Source organism: Mobula hypostoma, chromosome 6, assembly GCF_963921235.1.
Source record: "Mobula hypostoma chromosome 6, sMobHyp1.1, whole genome shotgun sequence".
Classification (NCBI taxonomy): domain Eukaryota; kingdom Metazoa; phylum Chordata; class Chondrichthyes; order Myliobatiformes; family Myliobatidae; genus Mobula; species Mobula hypostoma.
This window is the reverse complement of record NC_086102.1, coordinates 41,479,984-41,493,265: the sequence shown is the minus strand read 5'-3', so window position 1 is coordinate 41,493,265 and position 13,282 is coordinate 41,479,984. Positions and strand designations below refer to the sequence as shown.

At 41.9% G+C, this 13,282-nt stretch overlaps 1 protein-coding gene across 1 annotated transcript; it reads right to left on the bottom strand.

The window, feature by feature from the left end:
• Positions 1 to 3,409: 3,409 nt before the first annotated feature.
• LOC134347515 (cystatin-B-like) lies at positions 3,410 to 12,488 on the bottom strand. The gene is made up of 3 exons (XM_063049856.1): positions 12,420 to 12,488; positions 9,747 to 9,848; positions 3,410 to 3,893 (listed from the first exon to the last, which is right to left on the bottom strand). Exons 1-3 carry the CDS (start codon positions 12,432 to 12,434, stop codon positions 3,765 to 3,767), a joined length of 246 nt encoding a protein of 81 aa, XP_062905926.1. The 5' UTR covers positions 12,435 to 12,488; the 3' UTR covers positions 3,410 to 3,764.
• Between the last annotated feature and the right edge of the window lie 794 nt (positions 12,489 to 13,282).

Below are 13,282 nucleotides of genomic sequence, written 5' to 3'. Positions count from 1 at the left end.
TTTGCAATTTCGAGAAGGAAACCTAACTCAGGTTAATATATCGGAACGTATATTTACTGTAGTTTAATATTATTTTCTGTTACTTTCTTTACTCCCATGCTGCCTGGATGAACAACTTTTTCTTTTAATTGTGTAACGGTTGTCCTCCCTGAGATGCGGCATCTGCAGAAAATCGGAGAATTCTGTTTTCCATTAATGGATTCTAAACCGCCTTTTTGCTTTGAATGCTCTGTAACGAAGGAATTAGGTGGGTTAGACTCCAGTCTTCTGTTTAACAGTTCATCCAATTTTGTAATTCCTCAAGAGCTTGTACACTGAGTAGATGTATCTTTCTTGATTATGGTGCATGTTCTAGCCAGATGGAATCCACTTTTATATAGGATACACAAGTACACAAAGGAAAGCTTTCGAGGAGTATGGGACTAGTCCAGATGAGGGTCTTTATTGGGCCAGTTAGACAGATGAGCTGTTTCTACGCTGTATGATTTTCAGATATTCCACTCAAAATTTCGGGCCTGGAGGCAGATTTTTTCTCTCCATCATTTTAATCAAGAAAGTCAGTTTTAAACTGGTGAAGAACCGGACATAAAATGTGTTTCTCCGTACATGACGAAGTCACGCTGATCAAAGCTTTTATCTGGTGCATTAAGCAATCTTTGACCTGCAATTGGAATTGAGGATTAAAGCAAATTACAGTATCAGGAATTTGAATTCTTTTTCTTTAAACTTTACAAAGATCTTCAAGGAACGCTGCAGAATTCATTACAAGCCTCCAAACAACCTGTGAACCTGAATCATTGAAGACTGGCCAGACTCTGCCTACCCATGGCTTGAAAAGAATGAATTAAATTGAAGTTATTCGGGTGAAAGCACAGTGGACCATCACAGGGACCAGTTATGGGTATAAGCCAAGAGTTGTTAGGATGGGCCTTTTATCATTGAGAGAAAAGTGTAGTTCTGGTAATTACCTAAGCCAGCCTGTAAAATTGGTTTCCACCAATTTCTTATGCTGCAAGCTATTTTTTTAAAAAAATCATTTTGAATATCATAAATCTTTCATAATTTTTTAAACATTTCATAATGGTACAGCTCTGTTTATGCCGGGGAATATACCTGGAAATGTCTTGTTTTTATTATACTTTTTTCTATTTGTCCTGTGCATAATTACTGGACAATATTGCAATTTTTCAAGATTATCTCACTTAGAATGAATAGTCAGAGCTTTAAGTTGAAAAAAATTGTGTATTTAAAGTGTTACCTTTCTGACTTTGATTGTAATTGATACTATTTGAATTTCCTGTTCCATCACGTACTTGGTAACTTGAAATGCAAGTATTGATTCATCTCCCAATTGACATAGTGCATTTCGTTAGCTAAGTGTACAGAATAAAATCATGATGATTAAGCTACACACATTGTAACAAATTCTGAAGACTAAGTTGAGACATCAGATTTTGACAGACTATTGTCACCTGTGGTGTTCAAGGCAAGGAATTAAGGCCAGTAACAGTTGAAAATTACATATTAACAATACAGTTTATTAAATTAGAATCCTTTCCTCAGGCTCATCTTCATTTTGAAACATTTGTCTTGTGCATTCATTCTGCATCCATTTTATAACATTTTTAAAAATGTAATTTGCTTGCCTATTCCATACAAGGTGGAAAAAGGATGAAAGGACCTGTTACGTACCTCGTAACTGGGTTGCCAAGCCAGCAGAAATGGACCACTTATTTGGAGTCTGGTTAACAGAAACTAATAAAGTTTTATTACAGAAATAAGCAACACAGCACTCTAATCGTAAGGATATAAATACAACAGGTTAGCAATGATAAAACACACATGTACACAGAACTAGGGTAATAGGGATCAACCAAGCTCTATCGCAGTCTAGGGGTAAAATGATCAGTCTCAAGTGACGCAGAGTTCAGTTCAGTTTAGTACAGTTCGCAGTAATCGCTGTTGTGCCATTGGAGAGAGAGAGAGATAGATATGCAAATCTGATTCAGACAGACCTTTGATGTTCTTCGCAGTTAGCTTTCGGGCGAACCCTTTTAATGTCTTCTGTGGTCATTGACTGTGACCCCTCCCTCCCTGATACGATCGTTCTTTCGCGGTGAACCCGGCACCCAGGCAAGGGCGGACACACACACCAGGTTCCCACTGATTGTACCCTTTTCACCCTGTGCGTCTATGGTCAGTTCCCGCATCCAAACCTCCAACTCCACCAACTTGTGGGGGTACACCGCTCTTCCAGGATCTTGTTATCTCATGATCTTGTGGTGTGTGTCGTGCCTTAGTGAACCTGTTCTTTTTATTCCCCTGCTGGGGTATCGCCTGCCAATCAAACTTCAAACAGTTCAGGTTCAAAGCAATCGGTCTGTCAATATCTGAAATGTGTTTCTTTCTCGTTAATCTCTCTCTTCTCTCTTATTAGCATTTTGAATGTTTCTCCATTGTCTCCCTTATCTCTCTCATCAGCATCAATCTTTTGATAACTTGGTTTTTTGTCACAGACCTCACACCCTTTACTACAGGACTTAATTTCTACCATCATTCAGTTTTCTTGCATGTTTGATGGGAGATGTAGACAAAGTGGCAAAGATTTCTCTAGTTACCAAAGTATTTATTTGGCCTTTCAGTTATTCCTGGCTTTTATCTTTTGTGTGCTATATAATGTACTCTCTCCATTAAATAAAAACAATCTGGAGGTGGGGATAAAGTAATTCTTCCCTTTTTTCCACCTGCACGTAACCAAGTTGCCCAGAAGCTGCTTCCAACAAGTATTACCCTGTGGAATAAACATACAGGCAATAATACATGAAAAATAATCATTGAAATGGGTGGTGACATTGCTACTGCCTGATTTTGTGTTCATATACAAGAGGATTCTACTGAATCATAAATGTCATAAGTTCCATTATCTTCATGAAACTTGGAATACATTTTAAGATTTAAAAGGTCTGTCTGTTCATGTGTTGAAAGGTTGACATTCAATTTTGTATAACATGTATTTCATGTTCTTGAAGAAATCACAATGAATGAAACAATACTTTATATCTAGAGTATGTCAAATGTAGTAACATCCACTGGTGCTTTTAAGCTTGGTGTAGGTGCAGATAGTGTGAAATGTACTCCTTCGAAAGAGCTGGACCTCCCCTCATTAAAAACAACATAGTGGTAAGAATGACATCTTTATTTAATAGTATTTTCAATCATCTTGGTAAAAATTAATTGATGTCTAGAAGTACTTAAAATTGTCAGAAGTTCTACAAAAGAGGCAATATACTGACTGGAAGATGAAATAATTCTAATCAATTAGGAAGATGTCTTTTAAACACCAGGTTGAAAAGTCATCATTTCTGTAATGCTGTATTAAAGCAATAAAATCCTTTGACAAGCAGTAGCAAGTGCATTTATTTCTTAAAATAAACTGCAGGGTACAATAAAAAGTATACATAATCTCAATAAAAACAATTTAGTTCAAAAATTATGCCAGTTCTTTTCATTACACAAATTGAATTCACCACAACAACCTTTGATTATAAAAAATCTTTCATGTTAGTTCAAGGATGGTATACATAATCAAACTTCTTGAACCTCTGCGCTCTTCTCCCAACCACATGATATGGTTTATATGGCTAGAAGTTGATGCAAAATAAGAATATCCCCAGTTTAGATAAAGCCAAAAGAGAGAAGCTTAAAAATATAAAACAAACTACTTTTGCATAAGCCTAGAGCATTGACAGTAAGATATTTTGTATTCAAAAGAAAGTTAGTTCTTCATCCTTTGATTTGTTGCTCTGGATGCCCATTATCTCCTTTTTACCTCCCTGAAAAGGAAGCATTTCATATACTTTGACGTGAATGTAGTCACTGCCACCAACATGGATCTAACAAAATAAAATAAAATTGTTCAGGCTAGCATCTCAACCTATGTACTAATAAGTCTTATCAGTACGATAAAAAATCTCAAACTACTGCACTTATGGAGAGTTAATGGTTTAAAACACTATTTTGTCAGCACTAAATAAATGCAGAAATATTGGGTGAAATGACAGGACAAAGTGGAAGCTCAAAGATGGTAGAAAGCAGAAAAAGTTAAATTGCAAAAGAGGTTAGTGGCACGTGACAACAGAGGGGTTAATAATAATAGTGAACAACAAGGGGATAGTCGAGTTGCAACATGGCAAGCAAAAATTGTAGTACAGTCTTCTAGTGCAGATTACCAAGTTCCTATAAAACAAAATATTTTTACTTTTCTCAAACTCTGGCATACAGTACATATTTCACAATCACTTTGTAAAAAAAAAACACTGAAGTATCTGCTGTTTTTGACCAATGAAAAATATATTGGGAAATGCTAGTGTTTAAAAAGACTGGGCATCCTTGTACACAAGTCACTAAAGGGCACCATACACTGCAGCCAGCAGGCGAGTAGTCAAACTAGGGGATCTGGGTACAAATGTAAATACATCACTGCTATTATATAGACATTTGATGAGCCTACTTCTGGAATACCATATTCGGGTTTTCTTATTTTTGTGGAGTAAAGAGTCAGGCTAGCTCTATCATATGACGGGATATTGAGAAGGCAGAGTCTCACTTTGCAGTTTCAAGAAAGAGACAATCTCCCCGAACAATGCAATACTTGAGGGCCAAAACTAGACAGATGTACCTTCAGCTGAGGAGTCTAGGACTGGGCATCAGTTACACGAGGGGTAGGTGATCCAAACCAGAAATAAGATTGTTCTTCACTTAGTGAAGGTTTGGAACTTCCTGGCCTGGAGGACTGTGCAGGCAAAGTGCATTCAGATCTAAAGTCTATAATAGAGGGTCTAGGGATATGGCAGGAAAAAGGCACCAATGTAAACTATGCCTGACTTGAGTAGCAGAGTGGGCCACATGACCCACTTCCATCTTCTATTCCTTACACAGAAAATCCATCGAAGAGTTGTTGTAAAAAGGGTCAGCTTGGAAATTTGCCTTTCCTCACTGCTAAAGTAACATTTCAATAGCTTTACTTTCGTAAGTAGAAGTATGTGGAAGGAGTTTGTACATTCTGAATTTTGTACATTCAAGCATTTTGAAAAGCTCAAACAGATAAATAGAGGGATAGCTCAAGTGAAGCGGCCTGTGGAAAGCAGCCAGTGCGTGAGTGGGCCAGTGAAGGAGTGGAGCTTTGAGGCTTTGACTCGAGAGATTCTGGCAGTTTTGGCAGTTGGTCTGTGCAATCAAGTCAATCAAGATTTGAATAGATCAGCAGAAAGCCGTTGATTAGACAATCAAGATTTGAATAGATCAGCAGAAAGCCATTGATTAGACAATTAAGATTTGAATAGCTCAGACTCAGCAGAAAGCAGCTGATTGGGCAATTGAGGTCAGGTGACCAACCATTTTGAAAAGTTCAGACAGATAAATAGAGGGGTAGCTCAAGCAAAATGGCCTGTGGAAAGTGGCCAGTCAGTGAGTGGGCCAGTGAGGGAGTGGAGCTCTGAGGCTTTGACGAGAAGAGGTGGAGGACAAGCTTGCTTGCAGTTAGTCTTTACAATGTCTCCTGAGACGGTGATGTGCCTCACGTGTGGGATGTGGCAGTCTTGGGGGAACGCCCCTCTCCTGCAGAGTCACATCTGCCAGAAGTGCATATGGCTGGGTGATCTGGAAGACCATGTCAGGAATCTGGATCAGCAGCTGGATGATCTTTGACTCAAAGGAGAATGAGGCAGTCATAGATGAGAGCTACAGGGAGGTAGTCACACCTAGGCTGTTGGAAGCAGGTTGTTGGGTGACAGTCAAAGGGGGGAAAGCGAAGGTGAGCAGACAGGTAGTGCAGAGCACCCCTGTAGCCATTCCCTGAATAAAAAGTTTACCGTCCTGGATACTGTTGGCGGGGACGACCGACCAGGTGTGAGCCATGGTGACAGGGCCTCTGGCACTGAGTCTGACCCGGTGGTGCAGAAGGGTGGGACGGAGAAGAGGAGAGCTGTCATCATTGGAGACTCTATAGAGCAGAGAGGAGATTTTGTGGGCGTGAGAAGGACACCCACATGGTTTGTTGCCTCCTGGGTGCCAGGGTCTGGGATGTCTCTGACCGGATGCACGACATCCTGGTACGAGAGGGAAAGCAACCAGAAGTCGTGATACATGTTGGGACCAACAACATAGGCAGGAAAAGGGATGAGGTCCTGAGGTGTGAGTTTTGGGAACTAGGCAGAAGGCTGAAGAACAGGACCTCAAGGGTGGCGTTCTCAGGATTGCTGCCAGTGCTACGTGATAGTGATGGTACGAATTGGAGGAGATGGCAGTTGAATGTGTGGCTGAGGAGTTGGTGCAGGGAGCAGGGTTTTAGATTTTTGGATCATTAGGATCTCTTCTGGGGAAGGTGGGACCTGTACAGATTGGATGGGTTGCACCTGAACTCAAGGGGGAGAAATATCCTTGCAGGCAGGTTTGCTAGCATGGTTCGGGAGGGTTTAAGCTAATTTGCAAAGGGGATGGGACCCAGAGCGATAGAGCAGTGAAAGAAGTGCATGGAGTAAAGCCAGATCTAACATAAAGAGGCTTTGAGGAATGAAGCAGAATAAAGGGTGTAAAGGTAGTAAGGTAGAAGGGCTGAAATGTGTGTACCTCAATGCAAGAAGCATCAGGAACAAAGGTGATGAACTGAGAGCTTGTATACATACCTGGAATTATGATGTAGTGGCCATTCCAGAGACTTCGTTGGCACCAGGGCAGGAATGGATTCTCAATATTCCTGGATTTCAGTGCTTTAAAAGGGTTAGAGAGGGGGGGAAAGGGGAGGAGGGGTGGCATTACTGGTCAGGGATACTAGTACAGCTACAGAAAGGGTGAGTAATGTAGCAGGATTCTCTTTTGAGTCAGTATGGGTGGAAGTCAGGAACAGGAAGGGAGCAGTTACTCTATTGAGAGTATTCTATAGGCCCCCTGGTAGCAGCAGAGATACAGAGGAGCAGATTGGGAGGTAGATTTTGGAAAGGTGCAAAAATAACAGGGTTGTTATCATGGGTGACTTTAACTTCCCTAATATTGATTGGCACCTGATTAGTTCCAAGGGTTTAGATGGGGCAGAGTTTGTTAAGTGTGTCCAGGATGGATTCCTGTCACGGTATGTGGACAGGCTGACTAGGGAGAATGCCATACTAGATCTAGTACTAGGTAACGAACTGGGTCAGGTCACAGATCACTCAGTGGGTGAGCATCTGGGGGACAGTGACCACTGCTCCCTGGCCTTTAGCATTATCATGGAAAAGGATAGAATCAGAGAGGACAGGAAAATTTTTAATTGGGGAAGGACAAATTATGAGACTATAAGGCTAGAACTTGCAGGTGTGAATTGGGATGATGTTTTTGCAGGGAAATGTACTATGGACATGTGGTCGATGTTTAGAGATCTCTTGCAGGATGCTAGGGATAAATTTGTCCCAGTGAGGAAGATAAAGAATGGTAGGGTGAAGGAACCATGGGTGACAAGTGAGGTGGAAAATCTAGTCAGGTGGAAGAAGGCAGCATACATGAGGTTTAGGAAGCAAGGATCAGATGGGTCTATTGAGGAATATAGGGAAGCAAGAAAGGAGCTTAAGAAGGGGCTGAGAAGAGCAAGAAGGGGGTTGAGAAGGCCTTGGTGAGTAGGGTAAAGGAAAACCCCAAGGCATTCTTCAATTATGTGAAGAACAAAAGGATGACAGGAGTGAATGTAGGACTGATTAGAGATAAAGGTGGGAAGATGTGCCTGGAGGCTGTGGAAGTGAGCGAGGCCCTCAATGAATACTTCTCTTTGGTACAGTATTCGCCAATGAGAGGGAACTTGATGATGGTGAGGACAATGAGTGAGGTTGATGTTCTGGAGCATGTTGATATTAAGGGAGAGGAGGTGTTGGAGTTCTTAAAATACATTAGGACAGTTAAGTCCCCAGGACCTGATGGAATATTCCCCAGGCTGCTCCACGAGGCGAGGGAAGAGATTGCTGAGCCTCTGGCTAGGATCTTTGTCCTTGTTGTCCACGGGAATGGTACCGGAGGATTGGAGGGAGACGAATGTTGTCCCCTTATTCAAAAAAGGTAGTAGGGATAGTCTGGGTAATTATAGACCAGTGAGCCTTGCGTCTGTGGTGGGAAAGCTGTTGGGAAAGATTCTTAGAGATAGGATCTCTGGGCATTTAGAGAATTATGGTCTGATCAGGGACAGTCAGCATGGCTTTGTGAAGGGCAGATCGTGTCTAACAAGCCTGATAGAATTCTTTGAGGGGGTGACCAGGCATATAGATGAGGGTAGCGCAGTGGATGTGATCCATATGGATTTTAGTAAGGCATTTGACAAGGTTCCACACGGTAGGCTTATTCAGAAAGTCAGAAGGCATGTGATCCAGGGAAGTTTGGCCAGGCGGATTCAGAATTGGCTTGCCTGCAGAAGGCAGATGGTCGTCGTGGAGGGAGTACATTCAGATTGGAGGATTGTGACTAGTGGTGTCCCACAAGGATCTGTTCTGGGACCTCTACTTTTTGTGATTTTTATTAACGACCTGGATGTGGGGGTAGAAGGGTGGGTTGGCAAGTTTGCAGACGACACAAAGGTTGGTGGTGTTGTAGATAGTGTAGAGGATTGTCAAAGATTGCAGAGAGACATTGATAGGATGCAGAAGTGGGCTGAGAAGTGGCAGATGGAGTTCAACCCGGAGAAGTGTGAGGTGGTACACTTTGGAAGGACAAACTCCAAGGCAGAGTACAAAGTAAATGGCAGGATACCTGGTATTGTGGAGGAGCAGAGGGATCTGGGGGTACATGTCCACAGATCCCTGAAAGTTCCCTCACAGGTGGATAGTGTAGTTAAGAAAGCTTATGGGGTGTTAGCTTTCATAAGTCGCGGGATAGAGTTTAAGAGTCGCAATGTAATGATGCAGCTCTATAAAACTCGAGTTAGGCCACACTGGTCGCCTCACTATAGGAAGGATGTGGAAGCATTGGAAAGGGTGCAGAGGAGATTTACCAGGATGCTGCCTGGTTTAGAGAGAATGCATTATGACCAGAGATTAAGGGAGCTAGGGCTTTACTCTTTGGAGAGAAGGAGACATGATAGAGGTGTACAAGATAATAAGAGGAATAGATAGAATGGAGAGCTAGCGCCTCTTCTCCAGGGCACCACTGCTCAATACAAGAGGATGTGGCTTTAAGGTAAGGGGTGGGAAGTTCAAGGGGGATATTAGAAGAATGTTTTTTACTCAGAGTGGTTGGTGCGTGGAATGCACTGCCTGAGTCAGTGGTGGAGGCAGATACATTGGTGAAGATTAAGAGACCACTAGACAGGTATATGGAGGAATTTAAGATGGGGGGGATATATGGGAGGCAGAGTTTGAGGGTCGGCACAACATTGTGGGCCGAAGGGCCTGTACCTTGCTGTACTATTCTATGTTCTTGCCGTGACTGCGTGAGTTTCCTCTAGGTGCTGCTGTTTCCTCCCACAGTCCCAGGATGTGCCGGTTGATAGGTTAATTGGTCGTTGTAAAGTGGACTATGATCAAGCTCGGACTACATCAGGGGATTGCTGGGGAGCATCGCTCGAAGGACCAGAAGGGCCTAATCTGCACTCCCAATAAATAAATATGAATGCCATTGTCAAATTTAAGCAGCTACTTATGTTATCATGCATGAGCTTAGTAACATACAATGTGAATGAATTAGAAACAGCCAAGAATTTTTGAAATATCTAAAGGCCTAGATGATAAACTTACTTTAAAAAAGTGGTTGGTCCCAGCTACAACTTGTGTTTTGTAGGCTTTGACAACAAATGTGTCAAATGTTTTTCCAGCTTTCTCTTCAACCTGAGGCTTCACCTGAGAAACAAGGGTTTGATTCTGAATTACTTTCATTTCTACATCTTTAATAAGGAGAAGTATCCCAGAACCTGAGGTATTCAGGAAACAAGGGCAAATTGCATTTTAGCTCGTATGCTGTGATCACAAATTCAAGTTCCCCTAAATATCCTTTAAAATCAACACAAATATTTGCATTTTCACTGTTGGAAATGTTCTATGACCCTTAACAAGAGCATTATTGAACGTTGCCGCGCTTCCAAGGGGAAACTGAAGGTGGAATCTCCGGATTACTCCCTGTGCCACAGGCTAGTGCATGCTTGGACTACACTGGCTGCTATGGTGAGAGAGGCAAATACATTAGAGGCTCTTAAGAGCTGTTTGGATAGGCACGTGGATATGAGGATGGAGGGATATGGACATGCTGTAGGTATTAGGGTTTGGGTGTTCTTGATTTGCCTTTTCGCTGAATTGGCACAACATTGTGGGCTGAATGGCCTTTCCCTGTTCGGTACTCTATATTATATGTTCTAGAAGGGTTTAGGAAACATCTTGAAAAAGGCACAAGTTAAAGATTGACCGGTGAAAGCCATGTTACCAAACGTGAAGGGATGAGTCTAAATTTAGTGAGATGGAGAAGTTCCTCGAATACTGAACTCACCTCCCTGCCAGCAAGAGGATCTGTCTGTATCTTGTTTTACGGTGGTTGGCATCCAGCTTGATGGTGCATTACCGCCACCCTCTGCTCCAGAATGTACACTAGACATACATTCTAAATCCTTTCACCCAATCGCGCGTGCGCACGCACACACACACACTAACCTACACTTCACCCTCCCATCTTTGACCATCCTAGTATCCTATTCCTGTTTATTCGTCATATTCTATAAAAAACCCCTGTACCCCTTAAAAACGCTAACAATACCCGGACTTGTGCTCTCTCACCCATGCCCAGCAACCCTTTTAATGTGAATTCCTGCATCCCCAACTCCCTTAATTTATTTCTCATCATCTCTCTCTGTATCCCATACTTCCTGCAACACAAAACTACATGTTCTACTGACTCCTCTTCCTGACATTCCTCACACAATCCTGTCTGGTGTTTCCCTATCATTTTCAATCTTTTGTTTAATGCACAATGCCCCAGCCTTAACCTAGTCCACACAATTTCCTCTCTTCTGTTTCCATTACCTACCCTAGTAACTGCAACACTCTTTTGTATTTGATATAAATGCCTCCCTTTCCCCTCCCTGTCCCATCTTTCTTGCCACATTCGGTTGACTTTTTCCCAGATTACACACTTAACCTCTGCTTTACTGATACTAATGTGCATTTCCACATTTTCTTTCTTTAACGCCCTCTTTGCCAACTCATCCACCCTCTCATTCCCCTTCACCCCTACATGTGCTGGAACCCATAGAAATTTTACCTGACCTCCCGTATTTGCAATTCATGTAACTAACTGAAGGACTTCATAAAGTACATCTTGCCGACTGTTTGTGTGAAAAGACCTTAAACGGGCTAAACTGAGGATGAATCTGAACATATCAATGCTTTGGCTTGTCTGGCTTTTTGCACCCATTGCAACGCAACCAACACTGCCAGCATCTCCACTGTAAACACCCCTAACTTATTAGATGTTCTTCTGCTGATTCCAATTTCTTTTGCTGGTATTACCACCCCAAACCCTGTCACTCCTGTTTCAGGTTCCTTCGCACCATCCGTATAAATGTGAGTATAATCACTATACTTTTCCATCACATGACAGTTAAATGCATTTACCAAATCTGTTTTATATCTTTCTTTCCTTTTTACCTCTAACAAATGCCGGTCTATGTCAGGCCATACAAGCTTCCATGGAGCTACAATCAGATAAACTACTGAAGGACTTATCCTCAGATCAAACACTCCACGTTCTTTCGCAATATCATTTCCTACCCGACTAAAGGTATCCCTCTGAAACCTCCCATTTTCCCAGCACTCCTGCAACACTCCTTTAGTAGGGTGAGAATCATTGTGCCCCTGCAAGTTAGCCCAGTAGTTTGCCATCAATTGCATCCTTCTTAGCTCCAAAGGCATTATTCCCATTTCTACCGGTAGTGCTGACACTGGTGACGTTTTAAAAGCCCCACTGCACACTCTCAAGGCCTGAGCCTGAATCACATCCAGTTTCCTTATAAGAGACCTAGCTGCTGATCCATATACTATATTTCTATAATCCAATACAGATCTTACTAAAGCCACATACATTCTCTTCAAAGCTGAACAACTTGTTCCCCATTCCCTACCAGTCAAACATCTCATCACATTTATTACTTTTTTACATCCTTAACTTCTTCCCTACCTCAACCCTTTTCCTGGTAAAAAATACAGTTTGAGTTTTATCTACTGAAAACCTACATCCCCAATCATAACCCCACTCCACCGCTTCATCAATTGCTTCTTGTAGTTTCCTGATTATATGGTCCATGTTCCTGCCTCTTTTCCACAAGGCCCCGTCATCCGCAAACAGTGACCTACCTATATCCACTGGTACCTTTGTGAAGACATCATTGATCATAATGATGTAAAGTAACGGGCTAATCACACTACCTTGAGGTGTGCCATTTTCCACTATGTACTGTTTTGATAATTCTGATCCAATCCGAACTTGAATTTTTCTACCAAACAAAAAATCTTTAATCCAATTAAAAACTCTCCCACCAACCCCCATCTTGTGCAGTTTAATTAATAATCCTTCCTTCCACATCATATCATAGGCTTTTTCAATGTCAAAGAACACTGCCACTACTGACCTCTATTTGCCTGGGCCTTCCTTATTTCAGTCTCCAACATAATCACTGAGTCCATGGAATTCCTTCCCTTTCTAAAACCACTCTGATAACTTGCCAGCATTCCCCTTTTCTCAAGCTCATATGATAACCTTTCTGTTACCATCCTTTCCATTATCTTACATATACTTGATGTTAATGCAATTGGTCTGTAGCTAGTGGGTTTTCATAGATCCTTGCCAGGCTTCCTTATTGGAATTACTACTGCTTCTTTCCATGCACTTGGTAATCTTCCCTCCTCCCACACTCTGTTATAAAAATGCAGCAACTTCAAGAGCGCTCCTTCTCCTAGATTTTTTAGCATCACAGAGCATATCAGATCTTTCCCTGGGGAGGTTGGTGACAAGCGAACCCGTCCCGATCCCGCAATTTATGGGCTCTTGTCACATGACACAACCTCGCTCGCGATTACCAAGATGACGAAATGGGAGGTCAGCTGATTGCAACAGGAAGAAATACTGCAAAGTTAGCAAACGAGATGTTTGCAATTTCGAGAAGAAAACCTAACTCAGGTTAATATATCGGAACGTATATGTACTGCAGTTTAATATTATTTTCTGTTACTTTCTTTACTCCCATGCTGCCTGGATGAACAACTTTTTCTTTTAATTGTGTAACGGTTGT

Excerpts from the sequence above, each read along its gene's own strand:
- LOC134347515 (XM_063049856.1), bottom strand. Across the intron at positions 3,894-9,746 it reads GGACCAACCACTTTTTTAAA|ATCCATGTTGGTGGCAGTGA; the intron begins GTAAGTTTATCA and ends TTATTTTGTTAG.